This window comes from Eretmochelys imbricata, chromosome 1 (assembly GCF_965152235.1).
Source record: "Eretmochelys imbricata isolate rEreImb1 chromosome 1, rEreImb1.hap1, whole genome shotgun sequence".
Lineage (NCBI taxonomy): Eukaryota > Metazoa > Chordata > Testudines > Cheloniidae > Eretmochelys > Eretmochelys imbricata.
Genome location: NC_135572.1, coordinates 109,369,867 through 109,397,488, shown reverse-complemented (window position 1 = coordinate 109,397,488; position 27,622 = coordinate 109,369,867). Strand labels below are relative to the sequence as shown.

Below are 27,622 nucleotides of genomic sequence, written 5' to 3'. Positions count from 1 at the left end.
CCCGCGGGCGCCCGATACTCACCCCTCCGCTCCCACCCCTCTAGGCTTCCCAGGCCGGGCGCATGCCCCTTCCACAGCCGGTCCCCAGCAGCGAGGCGAGGGGCTGGAGTCAGACCGGCCGCCGAGTCCTCCCAGCCCGCCGCGTGGGGGTGGATTTTGTGGGGTGAGGCGGGAGACTGCCCCCTTCCTTCTCCGGAGGAGCGGGACTGGCCGGCCGGAGGTGGGCGACGCAGAGGGGACGAGACACTGGGCAGCCTCGCCGGACCTCCTCCCAGTAGCCACCGCCCGCGAGGGGAGGGGGCAGCGGCAGCCGCCCACAGGCTGGGGATGTGGGCAGCCCTCGCCTCTTTGGCTTTAGAGGCGCTGCAGCCGGGGCCGAGGAGAGACGCGCGCAGGGGCCGGGAGTTGCGCGCGGCCAGGCGCTGAGCAGGCAGCGCGCTTCCCCGCTCCGGGCGCTGGGAGCCTCCGGCGGGCGCGGGGCGAGCCGCACGATGAGGCTGTGGCGAGGCGTGGGGCTGGTGCTGGCCGCGCTCCTGCTCAGCGAGGAGCCCGACGAGGCGTCCGCGGCGGTGAGTACCGCGGCGCGGAGCACGCCGCCCTCGTCCCCTCCCGGAGAAGCCCCCGGGCCAAACCTGCGGCCAGACGGCGGGCCCGGTGCTGCTTCGCTCCCACCCTTTCGGCGGACGGGACACAGGGAGGACCCTGGGGGCGAGGCGCCCCCGGTTACTTGTGGACGGGGGAGAAGGGGATAGAGAGAGAGGCCAGTGTGGCCGGATGGGATTGCACAGGGGGCAGCCGGGCTCTCATCCGGGAGCTGAGTGCCCCCCGGCTCCCGCCGGTTTAGCCCGGACCTCGCTTTAAAAAGTGATGCAGCAGCAGCAGCAAGGTGGCTTTCTCCTCTGGCTGCTCTTGCCCGCCCGGGTGCGGGGATATGCAGGTGCCCCTTGCTGGTAGATCTGGTCCCGCGTCTGTGCTGATGTACTCAGGGGGATATTTTCTCTCACTTCCGAGGCACCCCCCCCCCCCGGCTTGTGAGTGTTCATTTCCCACAGAGAAGTAGCAACATGTTGCGATTCATAGGCACGCAGCCAAGGTTGTCAGTGCAGTAGCCGTCCTGTGTGAGTCTCTGAAGGCTACACACACACGTAGGTTAAATTTCTCACTGTAATCCCGAGCCTGGGATGGTCCATGCTGGCCCCGAAGCAGGGACCACTTGGTTACTCCTAAGGAACTTGCGTGGAACCTCCAGTATCCCCGCTTTCCCACGCCTTTTCGAGGATCACTGAAGCTGCAGTGGAAACGTAAGGGGCATGCTTAATGGTTAGAAAACACACTACGTCCATGTATTAAAAGGGTGGGATTTTTTTTTAAATAAAGCTGGGAACCCAAATCTGTGTACAGGCTGCTTTCCTAGTTCATCATTACCTCCTGCCAGGGGCAATGTGCTGAAGAAGTAGAGATATCAGATTGCATGGCTGGCAACAGAGAAAGGTTCTCCTGGTCAGACTCCCCATAGTCTTTCCCTAACAAAAACAAAAGTTCCAGCTGCAACCAGTTCAACTTGCTATGAAGGTGTCTCCTCATGTAACTCGTTTTATCATACAACTTTTTCTGGGATCAGCTGTCAAACTCCTCAAGTTAGGACACTTAATTTCTTAACATTCTTGAAATATGTTGAAGCTGGAATCAGTTCCCCTAAGAGTGTGTAGTAAATTTGGTTAATAAATTCTTCTGCTTTAGTCATTTTTTATCAGCTCCTTGATTTTTTGTACTAATTTTAGTTCTATGTTATAATAGTTGAGTTCAGTTCTTGTTACATAAGGCTTCAGACTTCTGATAACTAAAGATGGGCATATGATTATACATGATCTGTTTTCTGATTGGCTAGAAAATTAGATCTAGTATTGGTAAATTAATTAGAAAGGAAATAAGGAATATTTCTCCTTATTTTTCACAGATTTAATATAGGGTTTCACTTTTTGTTTAGTTATGTTGACATCTAAAGATATGGAGAAATTTTATGTCTTGAATCAATCCAAATGCAAGGAAAATACACTCCAGTGAAATCTGATTTCTTATCTGATGCTGCTTATCTGCTAATAGCAGATTTACTACGCTCCAGAATCTCAGCAAGTTTTCTTGCTTATTCGGGGATTGTTCTATAGTTTATCGATAGGCCTTTTCCATTATGTGCCCATCATTTTGACATTATACTCTCTCCCGCCACCCCACATCTCAGGACAGTATTTAGTTCATTCCTATGTTATAAAATATAATATATCAATTCACATTGGCATTCTAGGTCTGATATTCTTAAAGATATGAGAATCTGTCTTTAAGCTTCCAACTTGTCAAATGTCTAATACAATCAATAATTTCACTTTTATATTTTAAATGTTTTGAGTTCTTGTGTAAATAGAACTCTATGAGCAAATTGCTTCTCTGAGATTGATCTCTAAATGTAAGGTAAGTTGTTCTACTAACCTCATGACTCTGGCTGAGGTAATCTAAAGCTAGTAATGATTTCAGTTTCATTCATTAACTAGCCTTTCTTTCAACATTGCATTAGCTGCGCAAGATAAATTGGCAAGTGTCATGCCACAAGGAAACAGAAGCATGCTTTGGAAGTTAAAATTTCTGCAGTTCTGTTAACCAGATAAAAGTTAAGCCCCAGGCAGCTGCTTTTCATTGAGCCAACTCACTGGTATAGGTATCTCTTTATTATAGGACACAAGCAAGCTGTCCTAGTGGATAAGGGCATTGTTGTGGGCTCACTATGATAGGGATGCTGTTGGGCTTCCCTTTCCTGGGCACTAAGCCATCAATCATTATGTCTGGATGTTTATTTACCACACCCATGGGAATGGTTGACTGTACTTTTACAGCTGCAGAGATTGATAGAGCTGGCCTATAAACTACAATGCTTGCCTGGGACTCAAGGTCTTCAAATGAGCAGGGCCCCAAATGGTCCACTGCTTTGCATATGCTTAAAATACAGTTCTACTGAAAAAATGACTGTGAAATTGGCAGTTTGGTTATTGTGTTTTTGATTCCATATCAAATGTGCTCAGTTTACAAGTAAAGAACTTTTTTTGTTTTTTCCTAGTGGTCCTGCACATTTGACATAAGTTCTGAGGTGTAGATCCATAAAAGGTCTTAAATGCCTATGTCACAGTTTTAGGTACCATTGTGATCCACAAAACCCCATCTCCGCTACTTTCTAAGGCTATATCTACACTTTTGGGGGTTTGTAGCGTATAGTCACTACACTAGTGGCGCAATAACCCTCCCACTTTTGGTGGATCCTACCCCCTTCCCCTTCTCTTCCCCCTGAGGCCCCACCCCCTGGCCAGGCCAGCAGCTGGTGGAGCCCGGCTGAGAAGCCTGGGCAGTTGTGGGATCCGTGCAGAGCCTCCACCTGTCCACAGAGCGGGGGGCCTGAGGGCAGCCCCTGGCCCCTGGCCCTGCCCCACAAACTCCCCGACCAGATCAGATGGAGGTGGAGGGTCCGTGGCTCCATACTGGCTCCCCAGACCTGCCCATGCAGCTCTTACCCTGACCCGACTCTGGCTGGGAGGTGGGACTTTGGAGCCTCAGCCCGGCCAGGGTAAGAGCTGCACAGGCAGCTGTGGGGCGCCACAGCACGGACGCGTCACCTGCCCTGGGTGGGGGCCCAGAGGGCAGGGACACAGGCCAGGGGTTGTTCTTGGGCCCCCTGCACCGCGGGCAGGTGGAGAGTCTATGGCAGCTCCCCTCAGCTGCCTGTGCAGCTCTTACCCTGGCTGGGCTGCAGCTCCAAGGCCCCGTCCCCCACCCAGAGCTGGGCTGGGGTGAGAGGCACGCGAGCAGCTGTGTGGAGCCTGGGTCCCTCCACCTGCCCTGGGTGGGAAATCCGGGGGGTGGGGATATGGGCAGAAGGCTGCTTTCAGCACAGCCCATTCCACCCCGAGGTGAGGGGGGTGGGCTTCCCAGCCCCGCTCCGGCTTCTGGCTTGGCTGGGGGCGGTGCCTCTGGGGAAAGAGGAAGGGCAGAGGCGGAGCCTTGGGGGAAAAGGAGGGACCTCTGGGGGAAGGGGCAATGAGGGGCCTCGGGGGCAGGGGCCCCAGACCCACTCACTTTTGGGAAGGCTCTGTCACCCCTGCACTACATGTGTAGCTACTGTCTTAGTGAAAGCCTCTTGCAGTGGGGAGCTACTGGAGCCTTTGCACATGACAGGAGCCTTTCACCGCAGTTGGAAAAGGCTCAAGCAGTGGGACACTACACTGTTAAAATAGCAGCATAAATGCGGGAGGCTGCTTGGGCATGTAGAGAGTGGTGTGGGGTACATACACTCCTGGACAACCCGAGGGTAAGGCACTCTATTCTACTTGCCTGAGTAACGTTTTGCTATCTACATTGCTATTTACACTTGTGCTAGGTGAGCATGTGCTGTCTGTATTCTACACACTGCTGTAAGTATAGATATAGCCTAAACCTGTAGATGCCTAAACTCACTCAGCACCTACATTTTTGCTGTAAAGATTCTTTGGTCCCTACATTGCTGCCTCTAGGCATGTGTGTTACTGCCTCATTCTAGGTACCTGGGCACTGATATCTCACCTAAGCCCCAGTGGGATCCACAATGCAGGGGAAGATAGGCACTCCTCCACTTATCTTGTCTGTGGGGCCCATTCTGGTAGGAGTACTCAAAGGTTACCTACCAGATTAGGCCCCTTCCAAATCCAAGAGGTGGTGAAACCCACCTAATAACTTTTAGTCCAGTCGTTCGAATACTCATCCAGGATGTGGGACATGTAGATTAAATTCTGACCTCTCCATGAGGGAGAGAGAAATTGAATAGAAGTCTCCTTCCTTTTAGGATCGTGCTCTAACCACTGAGCCATTGGATATTCTGATGTGGGGCTTCCTCCATCTCTCCTGAAGCTTTTCCACTTTGGAGAAATAGTTATCAGGCCAGAGAGAAAGAGAGAGAATGACTCTATAGCCTAGTGGTTAGGGCACCCACATGGGAGGTAGGAAACCCAAAGTCCCCTGGCTTCAATGATTCTTCAATTATTTATCCAAAGTGGAATAGCTTCAACAGGAGAGAGTGATGGATCCCCACATCAGAATGTCTCATAGCTCAGTGGTCTCTGGAGTTGTGGGAGACCCCTGTTCAAATCTTTTCAACCCAGGCAGAGGCGGGGGGGGGGGGAGAATGGGATTAAACCTGAGAGAGTCCCACATCCCAGGTGAGTGTGCTAACCACTGGGCTAAAAGTTAATAGGAAGGGACCACTATCTCCTGTTTCTGTTTTGCATGGAGTGAGCAGATACCTATCTCATTCTTGTAAGAAGCAGCTTAGGTGCTGAGTAAGAAGGGGGCTGCTCTTACATAGTCACCTTACACAATAGAACCATGCTTCAAAGCCAGCTGTGAACAGGCATGGGCAGCAATACGATTAATGGCAGGATTGCATGCCTCAACTTAAAAGGCATGGTCTTGACAGCTTCCCCCTGAGCCCTGTCAGATGGCTCTACTAAATGCATTTATTTACGGCACTAGAACCCAAATGTGCTCTATGCCAACCCACAAAGCTGTTTTTTTTTTTTTGGCAAACCAAGCTTTTTTTTTTTTTTAAATTTACCAGTAAGATCAGTTTCTATTCCAAAATCAGAAGGAGAACTTAACTCTAAACAAGGGATTAGTTAAGATGTGTTCAGATCAGGCTGAGAGACTATTCTCTTGAGTAAGTTACAGAACTAGTTTGTTTTATGGAACCCAGCAAGGGTTATCATTTGCAACACCCTCAAGGCTGCATTTTTCTTTGGTGAAGTAAATCTGTTTCCTTATATTAGTACTGTATTATTTATCTGAGAAATCACTGTGATACAGAAATCCTAGCTGCTTTTTTGATGTCTAGTCAAAGCCACAGCTGCATTTCTCTGTTTTCTGAAATGGGACTTAATGTCTCAATACTTTTAAATGATGGGGCAAATTGCCACTAGTATCAGCAGGTGCAGTGCCACTGAACTTCAGTGAAGTGAAGGAGATGCTCCCACCCACAGTACATCAGGAGTGAATTTAGCAGTTTCTCTAAGATACAAATCCAGCTCCCACTGAGTTCAGTGGACGTTTTGCTATTGACTTAATGAAAGCTAGATCTTCTCTAAGAGCCAGATGTATTACTGTTTAAGTTGGCAGGAAAAGGTAGACTAGAAAAATGATAAAAGCATGCCCAAAATGTTATAAGGGTAGTGCTATTTCCACCAATGTAGTTAACACTGACGTAATGTTAAATCTCTGTTGTCAAGGATTTATTAATTTGTTTAAAAAATACCTCAGGCTGAAATTAGACATAAAAGCTTTTAACATTAGAGCAAATGAACACTTTCTGAATGTTTGCCTTTTCATATGTGCTTGCAGATAAGAAATGGTGGGCCTTCTAAAAGAAGCATTCATTTTAAGGTTATTTCATTTAAGACAGACCCAACAAATTGTAAGGATTTTTTGGTGCTATTTGTTTATCTTCTTTGTGGTTTTATTGATATGAGGGCAGGTAAGTAATGTAGCATTCAACCATAAATATTTGTGATTATATGCTCTGTAGACTAACTGTAACATCCAGCTGTATCTTACTCATTTTATTTTAATAATTATCGTTCCTGGGATTGCATATGTTAGTTTATATAACATATGGTTATTATTAGTCATGAATTTATATTTTACAGATGTTATAATTACATTACATGTGGGTTTTTATTATAATATAATTGCATAATTTCTCTGTTATGTTCTAAAAAAGTGCTTTGGACTCATTCTACTTGCTCACACACTCTTTCGGAGTGCAGGAGTACATGTGACAATAAATAGCTTTTTCAGGCTATTAAACAGACATTTATTCTCAAAAGCCATTTACTGTGCATAGACTCTGTTATGAATATTGTTCCTTTTATAGGACTAGACTAAACAAAGAAAGATTCAACAAGCCACATGATAAAAAAAAAAAAAGAAAGACTTTCCTCATAAGTGTTTAGAAGGTCTGCTCCATTGCTTTCTCAAAATTTCCATTGATGTCACTTGGTGTAGCTCAGATGAATAATTGTTCCTATTATTCATAGCAGTTACCATTAAAAAAGTCCTCAGCACCTTGTAAGGCAGGTCCAATGTTAAAATTAAACAGGCGGCTATAACCTGAACAACTGTTTTAGGCAGTAGCCAATGTAGAAAGTGAATGATTGGACACAGACAGCGCTGGTAAGAACTTTACTCTCATTTGAATTGTCTGGGCTGAAATCCTTCTCAGTCATGTGATATAGAATTTTCTGAGGAATTATATTAATATTCCAAGAGATCTTATGATGCAATATCTTAGACCTGTAAAGAATACAGTAACAAATGCAGTCAAAGGTATTAAAGTAAAATATTTATCAATTATCACCACCACCATCTTCTCTTGCAGTGTCTCAGGTATTACACGGTGATAACTCTTTCCAGATGTTGACTTAATGGTGATTATGGTATAACTGGTTGGAAAATTGATTTTTTCCTTCAGAAAATTAAAGAAAAAGGAAAATCATTTGTCTTTTAATCAAAAATTGAAACTTGAAAAGATTTGCTTTTTAATGAAAAGTCAGATTTTTCCACAAGAAGTAGATGCTGTCTGCAAAATTTTTCAAAATCCCAGTTTTCCATACAAAAACAATCTAGATGGAAAAATTTCAACCAGCTCTTATAAAGAATTACTTTGTTTGGTCATTATGGCAAAACATTATTGTGCTTTAACTGTCATCATTTAAAAAAATGATATTTGTAGGTGTATTATCTACATCTTAGAGTCTAGAAGACTAGAACAAAATCTGAGAAATGAAATGATCATGGGCAATTATGAGATTTCACTTAGCATGGAACACTGTAAGCATGCTCGTTTTTAAGTCTTTGACATACATGAATACAGTTAGGCAAGATAAAAAATGTTAAGGTAGAGCATTAGACAATGAGCAGATGAGCTGCAAAGAGTGCATAAGGACTACATTGTTCCTAGCCCTCATGCAGCCATGAAGTAATGTAGGAGGAAGTAGGGATCCTCTAGAGCAGTGCTTCTCAAGCTATCTGATGTGGGGGACCGGCAATTTTTTTTCCAATGTGCGCGCAGACCGGCAGCCGATGGCTCGCGGGCTGGCACCGGACTGCGGACAACCACTTTGAGTAACACTGCTCTAGAGCAGTGGTTCTCAAAGCTGGTCCGCCACTTGTTCAGGGAAAGCCCCTGGCGGGCCAGACCTGTTTGTTTACCTGCCGTGTCCGCAGGTTCGGCCGATCGCGGCTCCCACTGGCTGCGGTTCGCCGCTCCAGGCCAATGGGGGCTGCAGGAAGGGCAGCCAGCATGTCCCTTGGCCCACGCTGCTTCCCGCAGCCCCCATTGGCCTGGAGCGGTGAACCGCGGCCAGTGGGAGCTGCGATCGGCTGAACCTGTGAACGCAGCAGGTAAACAAACCAGTCCGGCCCGCCAGGGGCTTTCCCTGAACATGCAGGTGACCGGCTTTGAGAACCACTGCTCTAGAGGAGATAGTAAGCTGCACCCCTTTAAAAGGTGCAGTAAGTTTCTTCCCTTCCTTTCCCCCTAAACAGCACCCCTCCCACAGTGCAAATGTGGTACCCTAGGAGAAGGTGTGATTATGAATCACAATTCTTCCAGGGCTTCACCTGAGGTGGTGGTACCCCTTATTCAAGACTCTGCCAAAATTCCATGATTTAGCTCATAGTGAACTTTGTGGAATGCATAATATCCACTCATGATTTTGAAATATCTGGGGTCAGTAGGATGATATTGCCTTATAGCTTAATCCTAATATAAAGGCCAGTTCTACCATCCTTACCCAAATTTAGTACCACTTTACTTCTCATGTATAATGGAGCTACTTGTGTAGCAAGGTAATGGTCTAACAATCAGTAAGGTGGCAGAACACAGCCCATTAAATAACTACTATGTATTACATTACACAGAATTTAGTAATTTTCATTAATGCTTAGAACGATCATGGTAATGTCTGTATGATAACATCTCACCCTTACAAGTTTAATGTGGTTAACAAAAGTGTTACATACAGCTGAATCATAACCATCCTTTATCCTTTGTTTTCTATGACTAGAGGTTGCCAAGTATGCCAATAAAAATACTCATGAAGAAGGTACTTTCCAATAGAATAAAATAGTTGGAATAGATGTCTTACTGTAGACTAGATATGACCTTACAATATATACAACCCTAGGGTTTTAGAGAAGTGGCTTAGTAAATGACAGGAATTTTAATGCCTGACTGAAAATTTTCCCTTTCCGTATTCAGGATAGCGGAGCCATTTCAAGGTGTCTTAATTCAAATCTGTATAGACTTGCAGTAAAGTAAAAGGCAAGTGTACTCTGAATAAAATATAAAATATTCATTCATTCTTTCCTGCCGTTACTGTTTGATGTATACAAACAGGTAAACAATGTTTTAAGCAGATATAAAACTTAGTCTTTTCTAGCTTTAACTAAACAGTCATGTAAAAACATATCTATTTATCTATCCCAATAAACATTACAGTGTTTTAAATTTAAACATTAGAAATGAACAATTAAGTGAAGGTAAATAAACACTGAAATGCCCTCAACTGAAGAGAGAACTCAGACACACTAATATTAAAGTGTAAAATAGGACATTGCACATATTAAAAAAACAAAACCTCAGTTCTGGTCCCTTCTATCTCAGCCCTGCATCAGCCTATTTTAGTCTATATAGACTGATCACTGTAGTATCTGAGTGCCGATAAACCAGAAACCTGGTTCTGAGAAAACCTGGATTTGTGCTGGAAATGGCCTAACCTGATGATCACTTTAGATAAGCTATTACCAGCAGGACAGTGGGGTGGGAGGAGGTATTGTTTCATATTCTCTGTGTATATATAAAGTCTGCTGCAGTTTCCACGGTATGCATCCGATGAAGTGAGCTGTAGCTCACGAAAGCTCATGCTCAAATAAATTGGTTAGTCTCTAAGGTGCCACAAGTACTCCTTTTCTTCTTAGGGTCTTATTAGATCTCACTTGTGCTTCTTGACAATCAGGTAAGGACAATGGAGAGAAACACCTTATTCTACCTGTGATTTATCAGGTGATCATGCATGTAGAAACTCCAACTGGAGCATAAGTGCTTTGTGCTCTTATTGGCCATTTGCTTATGTGTCCAGTCCAAAGTCCTGGTCCTGCTTCTAAACTTTCTCAGGCTACACTGCCTCTTTGTTCATGATTCACTAACACTGCTGCACTCAGATGCTGGAACATTGGTGTCAGGGTGAAGCCCTCAAGAGTGGGTGTAGTGTCATGTCAGTGGAGGGTCCTAGATTGTGGAACTCCGTACTAGTCAAGATCAGAATAAGCTCAGGCCCACTCATCTTTCTCTCCTATCTGTTTGTGCACACTTTTGCTGCTACTGTTTCTGGCATAAAGCCTCTTGCTGAGCCTGAGGAAGGCTGTGCATCATCAACAGAACAGTGAAGTAGACAGTACTTAAAGTACTCTCAAATACACAAAGTAAGCAAACTGAAAAGGAAGGAGAAAAATACTATTGAGACTAGATGATGATAATCAAAAGATAAAAGAGAATATATTTTTCTCCTTCCTTTTCAGTTTGTTTACTTTGTGTATTTGAGAGCACTTTTAAGATGGAAGTTTTCAAGAGGGCTGAGAGGGAATTTGAGGAAGAAATTGTCAAAGATCTAAAAACAAACCCAAGAAATACTTTCATGTGCTGGAAATGGCCTAACCTGATGATTACTTTAGATAAGCTATTACCAGCAGGACAGTGGGGTGGGAGGAGGTATTGTTTCATATTCTCTGTGTATATATAAAGTCTGCTGCAGTTTCCACAGTATGCATCTGATGAAGTGAGCTGTGGCTCACGAAAGCTCATGCTCAAATAAATTGGTTAGTCTCTAAGGTGCCACAAGTACTCCTTTTCTTTTTGCGAATACAGACTAACACGGCTGTTACTCTGAAACCTTTCATATACAAGTGTATATCAGAAGCACGAGCCTGTGAGAATCAATGGGTCTACACTTGACTGCTAGGAAGCTAAGAGTATGCACTGTACTTGTAGCAGTGTCGGTCCCAGAATACTAGAGAGACAAGGTGGGTGAGGTGTAATATCTTTTATTGGACCAACTTCTGTTGTTAAGAGAGACAAGCTTGTTTAGCATAAGTAGTTAGCACATATTCTAAGGGACCATTCAAGGTAGATTTCAGAGTAGCAGCCATGTTAGTCTGTAAGTGCAAAAAGAAAAGGAGTACTTGTGGCACCTTGGAGACTAACACATTTATTTGCGCATAAGCTTTCGTGAGCTACAGCTCACTTCGTCGGATGCATCCGACGAAGTGAGCTGTAGCTCACAAAAGCTTATGCTTTTCATTCAAGGTAGAGTGGCTCCTTAACACCTTTGCAGTTATAGGACAAAAAGAGGGGGTTAGTGGATTACAGATTATTGTAATAAACCGTAAATCCAGTGTCTCTGTCCAGTCCATGGTTTTTTATTTCTAGCAGAGTTATGAATTTAAGCTCCCAGGCTCACCAGTGTTGTCCAGTTTCCTTTGAGTATGAGGACTGATAGATCAGATATAGAATGATTGCTTTGTGAAAAGTGTTCACCGACAGATGATAGGGAGTTTTTGTCTTTTATCATTTTCCTGTGTGAGTTCATTCAAGAGTGTAGTGATTGTTTCATCCACGTGATTGTTATTGGGGCATTTAGTGCATTGGATGACTTATACCACGTTGTGCTGGCATGTGTAGGCCACATGGATCCTGAAAGGTGTGTTGTGCGGGGTGTTGATCATTGTAGAAGTGGAGATATATATGTCTGCAGGTTTGTTTTGCGTCTGTTGTTCTGGCAGGATGTGGTGTAACTTTGAGTTGGTGTGTCCTGGAATGGGCCACCCAAATATCCAGAGAAAACCTGCTCCAATACAGAAATAAACCCCTCTCTGCCAGCACACCACTAGTTGTCACCTACCACGTAACACTGGAACCCATATGGGGTATCATCAAACAACTATAATCCATACTTGAAGGAGACCCCATCCTGAAAGAAAGCTTTCCTGAACCCCCTCTTCTGGCCTTCACACAACCTCACAACCTCTCCAAATTCATCATCAGAAGCAATCTCCTCACAGACCAGGACACACCAACTCAGGCCCTGCCATAACAACAAGGGATTTTAAAACAGTTTTTAAAAAACTAAAAAAACAAACCCCTAAATTGCCCTGGATTGAGAGGTAAAGTATTGTCAGGAATCAAAAACTAGCCAAGAGACCAAAAATAAAGTGTACAAATAAATGTGCAGTCTTCAACATGGCAAAAGTTTTCCTGAAGCACTATACCTAACTGGTGATGTATAATACATTTATTAATATCTGGAAAAGGTGGGTAAGCAGAAAGGTGGCAAGAGTTTCAAATTTTCACTAATTTAAGAAATTTGTGTCATTTAAGATATAACAGAATTAGCAAAACAGGTGAATGAACAGCATGATGGCAGATGAAATTGTTGACTAATGCATAGTATGGTACGGTGGAAGGAATACTTTGAATTACTCATATACTACTGGGTTTTAAGATAATTATAGCCATTTGGGAGAAAGAGACTTGGGCATCTGTAAAAAAAAAAAATCTCTGTTCATTGTGCAGTGGTGGTTTAACAAAATATGCACATATGCAAAATACTATGATCTACAAAAATGGGGAAAATACTGAAAATATTGTAAGGCCATTATATAAATCAGTGCCTTAGCCATACCTGGAATACTGTGTTTCATTCTAGTCACCATATCTCATGAGATATAGCAGAAAGGGAGAGGTCCCAGTGAGAGACTATAACGTTGATTATAGGCAGGGCCGGCCCTAGACCAAATGGCACCCCAGGCGAGGAGCGTCTTTGGTGCAGCCCCTCCATTTGTTAAACTTTTGAATGCTTTATTTTTTATGAAATTTGTACCCCATTTCATGACTTTGATGCATGATTTGCATGAATGATTTATCCTTGTCATATAAGACAATAAGTTTGCACACTAGGATGTATAAATCTGTATTTATTCATGCCATATATAAGCAAATAAAAAAACTGTTTTGTCTAAGGTTATAGAAACTTTTTTATTTTAAGAACAACTGAAATGCACTAACATCAAGAAATTGTTACAGGGTTAAAGTAGGTGACAGCCTTAGAATGTTAACCCTAGTCCTTCAGTTCAAAAGGTCGCTTTTCTCGCCTTTGACCTCGTGAACTGAAGCACAGTGTCAGAGAGATCCAAAGACTGGCCAATGGCATTTTCAAGCAATCAAATAGCAAGTGATGGTAGTTTCTCATTGGCCCTCATCAATCAAAGATATGTTTTAATGAGCCCGAGCTTTGAAAAGCTGTGCTCACCACACACGAATGTGGCTGCAGCTTAAGCAGAATCCTCAAAGCTATCCACACATTAGGAAAAGCGTCCTTCAGCTCTGCATCATGAATGATTTGGAGAACTTGGAGTGGAGAGTGCTTCTTGTGTTGCAAAACGTGATGGATGTTGTACACTTTGACACAGAGGTCTTTATTATTGACATACAAACTATCCTCATGTGTCAGCATCCAGTGAAGGTCCGTACAATTGTTAAAGAGTGTTTTCCTGTCCGCCAGCAACTTATTAAGGTAATACAACCCCCCCCAGGTCTTTTTGTGGTGCTTCATTTGTCCTAACCTTTCTCTGATGGACACTTGAGCAGTGTCAACAAGCGAGCAAATAAACTCCCTCTTGAATTTTTCCTCCAGTTTCCCATCGCCTCATCTCTGCCCTTGTAATCAGACTGTCTCTTTTTCTGATGAAACGAGTTTCCTTGAAGACATGCTCAACTCCTATGTTTTTCACCATTTCTTTGGCAGCAGTGATGGCATCTTCAAATCCATTGTCTCTGTAGGCCACAACAAAATCCAGGCAGCTTCTTATCAAAGTAGCAGTGGATGTGATGTCCATCGACTGAGTTCGTAATGTCTTGCATACAACGTTTACTTGGAACAGGATATTGTGCCAAATCACAGCTGAGACCAGAAATTTGAAGTCATTGATCTGGTTTGCCAGGCTTTGTGCCTCATGACAGATTCTGGCCTCAGCTTTACTTGATTGCGTCAGTTCCATCAGGGTGTCATAAACCTCAGTCACTGGGTACCTCACTGGCCTTATGCTGTCAATGCGTCTCTCCCAGTCACTTAGTGTCTTCATGGTTAGATTTGTAACATTGTCTATGAGGATCTCCCACTTGATACTTAATGCTGAAAACGGGATATATATCCTTTGTAGTACTCTGAAGAGAGATACTGAATCTAAAGAATATGCTGCTGCATCTGATACAAACAGGTTGAGGGAATGGCAGCCACAAGGCTCGAAGAAAGCTCTTGGATTCAGCACAAGGGTCCATGCCTGGATGCTGCTGTTTCTTCCCTATGTTTGCGCTGTTGTTTTAGCTTTGGTCGCTGCAGTCCTGAAGTTTTATTTTATTCTCATTCAAAATGTTCATAAACAGTTCTGTTAGGCCTGTTCCAGTAGAGTCATCCACAGATTAGAAACAGATTAAGTGTTCCTTTATGGGATACAGCCATCCTCGTCGTCAGCAAATCTTACTGTAAATGACACTTTTTCACTGTGACTAATGTTGGGACTGCACTCTTATTATGGCCCAGTATTTCGCTTTGCCAAGCCGCATCAATATGTTATCAAGCACCTTCCTTACCATAAAATCAATCAATTAGTTTTGAATAGTTTTGCTGCAGTAATCGTCCATAGCTTCTTTATGAACTACTCAATGTTGGTGCTCATAAAGGACATCATTGTATTTCCCAAGAAGCTATACCAAACCAAGGAAATTACCATTATGTTCAGCGAACAACTTATCCGATGAGCCCTGGAAAGCCAAAATATTCTTTGCAAAGACGAGGGTAATTGAGATCAGACGCTCGAGCATGTTCCTGCAATGCTGGGTTTCTACATTAATAATGTGCTGGCTTTCGGTGTCTATGCATTTATTCAGCTTGAGCCTGGACTCTACCTCCATCCATTTGGAGTAGGCCATAAAATGACTGAGTGACTTTTCATGTTGCATCAGCTACATTGTGCCAATAATTGTACCCGAAAAGTGCAAGCAACGATTTGGCATTCTTGTCAAATATTTTGCAGCAAAAACAGAACGCTTTGTCAGTTGATTTTGAGTAAATTAGCCAATGCCGATTCAGTTTCTTACCATTCTTGAGCACTCTTTCGCAGTGTGACTTTGAGAAGTGTTGCTTCTGCTCATTCACTGGAAATGTCATGTCTTCAATTTTATCCATTCGTACAATTTTGATCAATATTGGTGAAGTTTGGGATCACACCACTGCGATCTGTGGTGTGCAGGTTTTCTCACTGCTGTTTCTGTCATCATGTGAGGCCGATTCTTTTTTTTATAATTACTCTTCTTTTCTTGTGAGTCACATTCTTCTTTATCATCATTCTCCTTTATACTGCCAGGAAAACTGGATGATTCTCCACCATTTTCCTCACATTTTCATTCCTTATCTTCAGGTAAATCTGCTAACTCCTTAGTAATAGGACTTCCATCATTTATGCTTCACTCCTCAATTTCTTCTGCACTAGGATGATAGATGGGGCTTTAGGCCATAGCAATGTTGTTTTGTTTCAGATGTTTTCCCATCAAATTTGCCTCTTGCTGCAAAATAGATTGCAGTTGAGCTTTTTGCTTCCTATACTGAGCTCCTGAAGGCTTCCTTATGGGGGGAAAACAGAAAGTATTAGGGAGAGCAAAAGTCTATATTCTGCAATCGTAGAAAGTAATTGAACATTACATATTAAGCATGGCAAAAGAAGTAACAGTATTTCTTTTATACTGCTGCATAGATAGGGCTTCAATGGATATCTCTGGTGTCTCATTAAATATGTCCTTTATTAGTTGCCACTTTTATTCTTCAAGTTTTAAAACACAAGTACACTTTCCCAATTACATAATAAAACAAGGCTCACAATATCGCAGCTGGGCTCTCACTTCACTTCAGTTTGTTCTTATATCTCACTGACTGACTGGCGACGCCCCGCCCCTTATACCAACGAGGGCATGCCTGACCAGATTCTTGGAGGTTCCAGGAAAATGTAGTTCTCAGAAAGTCTGGAGGGTTCCACAAGATTCTACAAAGGTCCAGAACGTTCTAGGAGGTTAGTGAAAAATGAATCCATATATTGAATACCTGAAACATTTTACTTCAAACATTCTATTTTCCCTTTAGTCGCTAACAACAAAAACAGCATCATGAGCCCGGCTCCTCCCCAAGCCCAGAGGCATGGTAAATTGAGTTGGGAGAAATTCTGCAATACAATCTGTTAAGGGGCAGCACCAACTGGAATGCCCTCATGCAACAGGCCACTGCACGACCCGTTTGCTTGCCTCAGTTTCCCCTGTCAATCCCAGGGCTACACGCCAGGCTCTCTTACCTCAATAGTACCCCCTCTTGGGGCAGGTCTATTAGAAAACATTGTGCAAATGGTCCAGAACTTAACTCCCAACACTTAGTCCATCTATCACCCCAGTGCAAGCGGTCATTAAAATCCTAACAATTTATCCCTTGATGCCCTACATACTACATGCCGGTGCCTTCCACCATACCTAGACTCTTTGTCAGTCCTCCTCTGTCCCTCTGCCAAAACAGCCACCCTGCCCTGTTTAGCTGCACTGCTCTTCCCAACAGGAACCGCTACAGCCTCTCTGTTGGGATATATTTACTAGAGGAGCATCCCTCACTTCCCCAGGCCCTCTCATTGTCCCCCTTGATTCCAACTCTCCGATGTTCAGACATCAACAGGTAAGCTCCTCCACTGCTCCCGTGCCTTCAGCCCTCTCCATCCCTCAGCTCCAGCTTGGAAGCCAGCAGTAAACCCCCTCTGCTGCTCTCCTGCCTTCTGCCCTCTCCAGTTCTGGCTCTCTAGCTTGGGGACACCAGCCAGAAAAGCCTTCTTGCTACTTTCCTGCCTTCAGCCTTCTTTTAAGAACCAATGCTCTACAGCAGGGATCGGCAACCTTTGGCCTGGCGGGCTAGGCCGGTTTGTTTACCTACCGCATCTGCAGGTTTGGCTGATCGCAGCTCCCACTGGCTGAGGTTCGCCACTCCAGGCCAGTGGAGTGCAGCTGGGGGCTGTGGGAAGTGGTGCGGGCCGAGGGATGTGCTGGCCGCTGCTTGCCGCTGCTTCCCGCCGCCCCCCGTTGGCCTGGAGCGACGAACCGTGGCCAGTGGGAGCTGCAATCAGCTGAACCTGCAGACGCGGAAGGTAAGCAAACCATCCCGGCCCGCCAGGGGGCTTACCCTGGTGAGCTGTGTGGCAAAGGTTACCGTCCTTGCTCTACAGCAACCCTCCCTCATCAGGTCTCTCTCAGCTTCTTCCTGGTTCCTTGTAGCCTTCTGGAGCTGCCCTGCCCTCTTTAATTGTTCTGGCACAGGGGAGCTGGATCTACTTAATTTACTGGGGCCAGCCAACCTGTAACATGCTGAAAGGACAGTTGTCTTGTGGACTGAGCATGGGGCAAGTTGTCAAGGGATGCAAGGACAAGTAACTTAACCTCTCTGTGCTTCAGCTTTCCTATCTGGAAAGTAGGAATAATAATACTTTGTAGAACATTTTAAGTTCTATCAATGAAAAACTTAATGTAAGTGTAGGTACTGTCATCCTCACTGGAAGGATTGTAGTTCATTCTGAATAAGACTTCACATTTATATAGCACCTTTACAACTGATGTTCTTGAAGAGCAGACAACTATGAAACAGCTAAGCTTTGAAGCACCTCGGGAGACACTGTCTTACAGGTGGAATGCAGCAACGTGTTTAACAGCACTGAGCACACAAATTCACGTCAAGAAGTGAAGAAAAATACTGACCCCAACTGAAACTCTGGGAGGAGTTTGAGTCAGTAGCATATAATTTCTAGAGTTGGTATTTGGCCAAAATATTAGAGTTAACACACCTATCCTTGAAGAAAGGGGTTGTAAAATCTCAGATATTCACAAATGATCAGGGCCTCGGTTTTACATCTGATCCATATACAGCACCTCTAACAACACAATATCCTTCTAATGTTACACTGGGATGTTGGTTCAGTACTTAAAAGAGAGAAGGGTACCGCCAGCTGACTCACTAATACAACTTCCTGACGCATCTATGTTTTCCCTAAAGGTCTCCTGTCCAGGAATTGGCTAAGCCAAGACCTGCTTAATGTGTGAGATTTGAAACCACAGAACAAGGTAATGGCTATTCAAGGAGACAAAACAAATGAACCTGGAGTAGCTTTGAAGTTTTAAAAATGCAGAAATTATGTTTTCGCCCCTAAAAAAGCTAGTGCCGGACCTCTTCAAGTATCAGCTCCTAGAATGTAGCCACCACAAATGCTAGTCAGGTGATCAAATGTGCACATATGGGGCTAAGTGGGTGCCTCACTGTGGGTTTCTCTTTTGTGCTAATGTAGTCCTTTATGATGTGCTTTTATAATTTTTGCTGGGAATAATAATAATATAATATTAGATTTCGATATTATGTAATATATAATATTACATAATATATAATATATAATTTCGATAATATATAATATTAGATTTCTGTGTCCATATTATGCAGTATTTTATCTAAAATGAAAAGTCACAAGTTTAGATTTTACACAAAGAGCTTCAGCTAGCAGGCAAATCTTTCAATGAGAGCAAAACACACATTGAAATCAGTGGAAGATCTGCAGGATTGGGCCCCAATTGTTATATTCAGGTTTCACTTTGTAGTGGACTCTAAAGTTGTTGGAAATGGTTTAGGAAAGTCCTTTGTACTCTTATGGGCTAGCGGAGATAAAGTGAAGTGAATAGTGTACAAAATGTTCTTTGTCTTCTGGAGGGAACTAGTTTTGGAGATACACCAGGGTTTTTGAGCCCCCCCTTTACGAGAAAGGTTTCATCCCACTAGTTAATCTACAACAGCAACAATAGGAAGAGGTCAGAGTCTGGGTAATAAAGATGGGAAGAACCTTGCCAGCTTCCAAAGTGAAGGTAGTTAAGGAAGGATCATGTTGAAAGGCTCGTACTTTTGAGACTCCCTGGTTCAAATCTGTATTGAGATTTGCTGGAAACTTCAGATGAGCTCTAGATTTAATACTGAACTTTTTAAAAGCTGCCAGAAGTTTAGTGTTGTTCTTCAGTATTTTGTTAGTGGGTCAGGACCCATGGCAACTAACATTATCAAAAAAGAGCAGTTTGTTCTGGGCCTTTTGCTCTGCCCCGCCATTTCTCAATGCAACCACCTTGGAATTTATAGTCTTCTCTAACTACATGTGAGGTCTAGTTTTTCACCAACACAATCAAACTGTTTCTTCCAGCCAGGGTGCCTTCTGTTACAGTCTTTCTACTGATTAGAACAGTGCATTGATACTGAACCACTCTACTAATGGATCAGGCATGTCAAAACGTTTAGTGGAATGGAACACATTTTAGGTTGTTTTCATGTAAACATTATTTGTTTATATACATGCTTATGGTGGGAGTTTCAGAAGTGCTCGGTGTTAAATTGATTTACTTGAGAGCAGAGTTAGACCGATACTAAGCACTTTTAAATCTCTCTCCTTCAAAGCAATAACCACATGCCTTTTTGGAAAAAACGTGTAATTTTGTTATTTGTAGCTGGTTCTGTGGTTCAGCATATTTCCTAAGGTGCTTAGCTCAGAACAAATAATTAAAATGGTTTATACTTTTGGAATACATTTGCTCCAGGCAGCTAAAATGGTTCTATTGTAGCTGGAGAATAAAACTAATTTGACTGTGTGCTGCTAATTTTTGCTGCATAGCTGCATGCTGATTGTGTACCATAAGTATCAGTCTAATGCTCATAACAATAAGTGTTTAGAGTCTAAAAGTATTTGTTTCTTAAGACTGAAACTCAAGTAGGATTGTGGAAATATACTGGTATTGATTGATGAGACATTATATGATCAGGAAGTTCATATATTAATGAATTTATTGGTGTGCAAAAGTATATATATTAAAGGAAGGGGAAGTCAAGAGAGAGATGTCTCAAACATCCCAGGAATTTGCATATTGTACTGGTAACTATGTGTCCCATTTATGGCAATGACAAATCTGTTATCTGTTAGTGGAATAAGAAAAAAACAATTCTGACTACCCTGCAATATATGGATGAATGTGTGAGTAATGATTTAGTACCAAAACTCAGAAATTTTAAGTTAGTTGTAATTAAACAAACTCTGTAAAATGCATGTGTTTGTGGAAGGGTGGGCCAGGGGGATTAGATAGAATTATCCCAAAGAAATGCTTGAAATGCTGCAATCTTTTTAAAGTAAATTATATGATTCTTCTGTTTGTAACTAAAGTAAACATCTTTTCCTTTACTTCATGAGCTCATTAAGAATAAGGGATACAAGATTATTAGAGATAGAAACATTGGCAAAATCAACATGGCTATATTTGGGAATAATATATGGAATGACAGGTGAAGCAAGGAAGAAAATGAAAGATCAGGGTGTTGTGGTCTGGGAGGACTGTGTCTCTGCTTTGTGCTAAAATGGAGTAACATTAGCCCTTATGCATCATAGTCTTACTCTTTGTAAATTTTATTCATATTTTAAAAACTAAAATACTATTTCCCATTACGAACCTTAGTGAGATAAAGAATGTTGTTTTGCTACTAAATCTTTGGGCCAAACTCTGACTTGAATCACACCCATAGGCATGTTAAAATATCGGAGAAAAATCAAACAGCACAGTAATGTATCATTCAAAATGTGCTCTGATTCACACTGGCAAAACAAATAGTAGATTTCGGCATGTTTTCCGGGAATGGTCTGGTAGGATAGACTGTGCAGAGGATCTGTTCTTGAAAAATGTGGATGTGTCATGGGCATAGAAAATTTTTGTTTGCAGACCCATGAGACCTGTGCAATAATTCCAGGTCAAAGAGCTTAATCCTGTGAAGTACTGAGTACTTCCTAGGAGGTGTGAATGACTTCCATTCCTATTGAAGTCATTTCAGTAGGAGACGAAGGTGCTCAGCATTTTGCAGGATTTTGTCTGAAGTGTTAAAGAGACCAATGGAGTTGGAATTGAGGAAAACGGACCAATAGGACAAAGACAGGGAAGATTTGTATTAAAGTGCTGACATCATAGGAATGTCCTTGTGTCCCTGGAGATTCCAGGGGAATGTCACTATGGATTGGGGGCCCAATTTATGGTTGACTTACAGCCCCTTGGTGCCATCATAGTCATTGCAAAGGGGCCACAAAGCTGTCACATGGGCAGGGCCGTCCCTACCCATACGCAAAGTACTCAGCTGCGTAGGGCACCATGAAATTTGGGGCACCACATTTCCTGGTGCCCTGCACAGCTGCGTGCTGTTCCAGCCTCTGCTCTGCCTTTTCCCTGTGGCCCCTGCTCTGCCCCCTCCCCTTCTCACCCCTGGCACAGTCTATTAACTGTCTAAAAGAAATGTATGAAATTGATTGATATGGGAATGTGCATATATGAATATGTCATGTCTTGTATTTTTTTTTGTATCTGTCCTATATTTCAGTTAAATGTGATTCAGCTGTATTAAAAACCATGAAATAATTTGAAACTTGGAGGGATATATAAATCATACCTAATAGATCCATCAGACAGAAAATGGATTATCTGCTAAATTTGACTTTTTATTTTATGAATATTAATTTTGAAATGTGCTACCAAAAAGGAGAGGTAGACCTGTAATTGAAATACTACTATCAATGTTGTGAACATACTACATGTTTTGCTGTAGATGAAGAAAACTAACATGTTTTTAGAATGTCATTTGTAATTTGAGTTTACTTAGGGATTACTTAGTCTTTACATCTTATTCTGGTTTATTTATAAAGTGAATTGTTTCTTACAGTGCTTGATCGTTGTGTTGCAAAGTGTGAAGCAGAGAGTACTCTTGCTTTACTAGATACATACTATACCTGGATGCTACAGTGAGTATTTATTTTCTTGTCAGAATCAGTTAATAGGTCAAGAAATAGTCCATAACTTCATAATTAACCAGCAGTCTCTCCTAATTGTTTCCTGTATTTGTGCTTCTTTTCCTAATGCAAATTAGTCAAGTAGCCTTTTAGATGGGGATGATGGCAAAATGGTATGCAAATCACCCAGAACTTTGGTCTTGGTACGAAAATCCCTTACTGGCCTTATCTTGTGGGAAAATTGGGCCTCTCATGAAGAGTCTTTGAAGTGGTGCTCTATTGTGACTCTCATCCACATATCCCATTTCACACTCCTTCATTTGTGCTCCTTATTTGCAATCTTGTATAGAATTGGGACTGTCCACAATAAACTCAGACTGTAAGAGAGTCAGGCCAATCCGTACACTTCAATGAAATATTGAACTTTGAACGAGGTGCACAAATGTAAGGACAGACCTCTAAGCTGACCTACAAATCCAAGTTATCCTTCCTGGTTTCAATATATTAGAAATTTAAGCTTCAGTAAGGCAAGTAATCCCTGCCACTTGCTCCAGGGCAAGATGGAAAAAGCCCCCAAACTTGTGGCATGGTCAATCTACTATGGGAAAAAAATCATTTCTGACCCTAAAATTGCCCATCAATGAGATGTTTTGGAGTATGCGAGAAACAGACACCAGCCATTAGTGCCTAATTCTTTCCTGAGATGTAAACAATAACTAAAGCTATGCCCAGGGCAAACCAACACTCAGTGCTGCCTTTGCTATCCATCACAAACTTGCACCGGGCAAGAGAATTAGGACAAAGTCGCAGGTTGTCTGTAGGGGCAGAGATGCATTCCTGCTCCCTGCCTTTTATGCCATGGAGAGAGGCAGATAAGTGTGGATTGACTAGCAGGCAATGAACCTGCCTATCAGATATCCCCATTACCTTTGCTCCTCATGGGTCAAAGGATGAGTTGGCAGGGAGTTTCAAATCTTGGGCTTATCCTGCTGGGATTGGCTTATCCCTTGGGCAGTGAGGATCAACATTTGAAGTGCTCCTCTGTCTCTGCTCTGTGGGGATCCACATTTGAAGTTGCATTCTGGCTGAGTGTGATGGGTAATAATTACAATGTATGTTGTAATTGTTCAAAAATCTGCATTTATTTCTTTAGAGAAAGAGACTATTAAAGGGGAAGGTGAAAAAGCAGGAAAATGGCAGTAAGATATATAAAAAAGGCAATGTTGGGCTAGAGGCTCTTTACTTGGTTCTAAAATATCTTATGTTCTAACCACTTTGCTTGTGACTTCAGAAATTGTAATGTTGTCTAAGAATTTCCACTTGAATTAAGGTACAATAGCAGTTTAGCTACTCTGTTCATGTGGGCAAAATGCTGAATTTAGTCAGCCTGCTTGTCTGAGGGTTGTTTTTTATTACCACTCTTGTAGAAAGAAAGTCTCTGATTATATTTCCTTTAATGGTTTTTCTCCCTTTGAAGGAGTGCTGTAATTTTGTTTTACCATCTCATAGAAAGGAAGCCACACGCAATGGCTATTACCATTTGTTTTCTGTACAGCTCATGTAGCTAATTACATTGGTGATGAGGGGCTGACGTCTCCCTAAAAATTCAGACAATTAAGCTATAAAGAGCAGCTGAAAATATGTGCTAGCATCTTTATTGTCTAATATCAAGAAACCATAACATTTTTGAATATTTTGACATCTGTGAAAACATGCAGAAAGTGATCAAAGTATATATAGCAGAAAATTAAGATTACCTAGTGAGGTTTTAATATGAGCAGCTGAATTTCATTGCCTTAAATAAAGGCACATCATGTCTGATGGTATCACAGTAGAAGGGATACTATTTCCTATATGCCCTTTTTGGGCTTTCCTGTAGTGGCTATCATTATGACACCTGTGGTTTAATTGTTGCTTTGAAATACTGTGGAGCAGTTTCTCTGTACTACTCCATTCCCTTTGGACTGCTCAGGCAATGGAAAGGGAGCAGGCATTGGCCACAACCTAATAGTAGGGGATTTCCTCCGGCATGTGGAAGTCTTCAATAGGCACAGAGCCCTGTAGTCAGCATATACCATACCTTCCCCGGAGCCTCTAGCACAGTGGCATTTTAGGAGAGGAAGGGGGCAGGAAGAGGGTGTGGCCGGAGCACACTGCTCTAAGCCCAGCTGGTGGATGGTACATTGGGGACCATTGACAGCTGGTGCAGGTTAGAACAGCCTAGGAGCTGTTCTAACCCACTGCCAGGAGAAGGGAAAAGGTGAGAATCAGGGAGCCATAACCAGCTCCTTCATGCATTTCTCCAGCTTCTTTCCCCCTCATTGAACATACACTCAGCAGAGCAGAGAATCTGCCCCTCTGTTTCTTTTTAAAATGATTATATCTTTTCCTTATTCTTGTTTAATTATGAATTTTCATATTGTGCAGTTTAAGGGTTTTATCCAACCTAAATTTGCCTCCACAGCTCTTGACAAGCAGAGCCTCCTTAAGATATCCAGGGGAGAGATTTCAGAGTAACAGCCGTGTTAGTCTGTATTCACAAAAAGAAAAGGAGTACTTGTGGCACCTTAGAGACTAACCAATTAGTTTCCCTCTCAGAAATAGCTGTGTACTGTTAGTTTTGTCCTTACACTGCCACTCCAGTCAACCTCCCCAGGGCAGAGTATGTTTCTTGTCTGTCCAGTTTGATTGTCTGTAAGTAGAACAAGTTCTTCCCACCTCATTAAATATGTCATTTTTTGATGCTTCCTCACTTGCAGTCTTGATTGGGAGGCAGGTCAGATCTTCCTGAACAGAAGGTTCAATTCTGAACTCAAAGCTTCTATGTAAGTTTAAGAAGTTGGTCCTCCTCCCAAACCTCCTACACAACAGGGTGTAGAGTAACTCTCACAGGTTGCATGGCCCCAGCATTAGCAGAGAGTACCAAACCCAGCACCAGGAGTTACAGTCTGCAGGAAGCAGGGAACTCATTTGCGTGGAATATCTTGGCATGGGGTGTACAGACGGGTTCTGCTCAATAACAATCCAAAGCAGTGCGGACCAATGCATGCTAATTTTCATCATCTGAGTCAGATGCCACCAGCAGAAAGTTGCTTTTCTTTTTTGGTGGTTTGGGTTCTGTGGTTTGGGTTCTGCATCGGAGTGTTGCTTTTTTAAGAATTCTGAAAGCATGCTCCAAGCCCAGTCCCTCTAATTTTTTGGAAGGCACTTCAGATTCCTAAACCTTGGGTCTAGTGCTGTAGCTATCTTTAGAAATCTCACATTGGTACCTTCTTTGTGTTTTGTCAAATCTGCAGTGAAAGTGTTCTTAAAATGAACAACATGTGCTGGGTCATCATCTGAGACTGCTATAACATGAAATATATGGCAGAATGCAGGTAAAACAGAGCAGAGGACATACAATTCTCCCCCAAGGAGTTCAGTCACACATTTACTTAACATTTTATTTTTTTAACGAGTGTCATCAGCATGGAAGCATGTCCTCTGGAATGGTGGCCGAAGCATGAAGGGGCATATGAATGTTTAGCATATCTGGCACGTAAATACCTTGCAATACTGGTGACAAAAGTGCCATGCAAATGCCTGTTCTCACTTTCTGGTGACATTGTAAATAAGAAGAGGGCAGCATTATCTCCTGTAAATGTAAACAAACTTGTTTGTCTTCGTGATTGGCTGAACAAGAATTAGGGCTGAGTGGACTTGTAGGCTCTAAAGTTTCACATTGTTTTGTTTCTGAGTGCAGTTATGTAACAAAAAAAAATTCACATTTTCAAACTGCACTTTCACAATAAAGAGACTGCACTACAGTACTTGTATGAGGTGAGCTGAAAAATACTATTTCTTTTGTTTATCATTTTTACAGTGCAACTATTTGTAATAAAAAAATAATATACACTTTGTATACTGTGTTGTAATTGAAATCAAATATATATGAAAATGTACAAAAACATCCAAAACATTTAATAAATTTCAATTGGTGTTCTATTGTTTATCACAATTATTTTTTAAAATCTTGATTCATTTTTTGAGTTAATCGCATGAGTTAACTGCGATTAATCGTCCGCCATAATTCTAAGAGATGTAGAGAAGCTAATTCTCTGCTGATTCAGTGTATTGAGAAAGGTGGCCTGATGATTAAGGCTCCAGCTTGACACTCAGGAGTTAAATACTAATTTGATTGTTTGTTTGAAAACTAATTTGCTGCTTTCAAGCATTAAAAAAAAATCATGAGTCGGACCCCAAAATCATGAGAGTGGCTTAGAAATCATGCAATTTTTAGAAAATAATGCTGAGTTCCTTTTATTTGTCTTTTGGTGTGTTATCCCTTGTTCACATTTTCAAGCTTTTCTCTATAACCATGAGGCCTAGAAACTTTTTTTGAATAAAAAAGGAAAGCTGAGATGCCAATGGAATCATATGAGTTCAGAAGCTTGGGGCTTTAAGAAAGCAAAAAATATTGCCAGACTTCTAATAAAATCACAAGAGTTGGTAGCTCTGAAGGTGAACACGTCCTCATGCTCTGATCAAACAGCAGGGTGCTGCTGACACCTGGAAATAATTAGATGTTTGGAAAAGAAGCAGAGCACTTTACAAAATAGAATCAAGTCCTTTGTGGTTGACAGGTTGAAGGAATATTTAGCTTTGTAGCATGTAATAGTTTAAAATCAGATTTAGGAAGCAGAAGATCTTGAACTGTAAACAGGTATATAGTTCGTTGTCTGGAGCAGGGTTCGGTAGTCACATGAGCCCTCTATAGAAATCTATTACTATGGTTTAAGGGCTGTTTTAAAAATACAAAGTGAATGCCACTTCCAAGACTGCATATTAATGGACAATAGAAGTTAAACTTGTAACTTCTCTGTACATCCAGAGAACAGCCCCCTCACGGCCCCTTTTTACATACACGTGATTTGTAAATCATTTTCTAATTACAGGATTGGTAAAGCAATTTCTTTTTCTAAAGAGAATGTAAGGTATTCAGAAAATTACCTGGATGAAGACATTGGATGGGATAATGGGTTCATACTTTGCTGTGGGGAAATACAAAACAAGTGGGAAATATAATTAAATATTGTTTAACAGAATAGCTAGCTTCCCAAATGCTTTGAGATTCATAAAAGTCTGTCCCAGAAAATGATAAATCAAAATCTTTATTTGAAACTTTTTAAAATACAAAAATGTCCTTTTTGGAAGCTAAAATTCTCCTGGACAATTTTCATTTTTTGAAATTTTACAATTTCTTTTATTATTTTTTGTTTTGTTCCCTCCCTTTCTTTCCCTTCTAATTTTTATCCTTTTCCTCTCTTTGTTCTTTCTTTTTTTTCTGTTTTGTCCCTGAAAAAGGGAGACATGGGGAAGAGAAGGAATAAAGTAGAGGAATCAAACTGTTTTTTTTTTTTAACAAAAAGTTGCTTAAAAATGGTATGCTTCACACACACAAATTGAAGTTTTTCAACTCTAATCAATAATAACAAGTGACTCAAAAATATTTTAAAAAACTCTAGCATTGCTTTCTATACAGGGTTGATCTTGTCCCAGTCTTGTCTCTTTCCCATCCCTGGCTCCTCATCCTAGTCTCATTGCT

General features: G+C 42.1%; 1 protein-coding gene across 1 annotated transcript in view; it reads left to right on the top strand.

Annotated features, from left to right (window-relative positions):
* Positions 1 to 491: 491 nt before the first annotated feature.
* Positions 492 to 27,622, top strand: part of COL4A1 (collagen type IV alpha 1 chain) — a 213,283-nt gene continuing 186,152 nt past the window's right edge. Inside the window, exon 1 of the mRNA XM_077807066.1 lies at positions 492 to 569. Within this exon, the coding sequence (XP_077663192.1) occupies positions 492 to 569 (78 nt within the window). The remainder of the gene's footprint in view (positions 570 to 27,622) is intronic.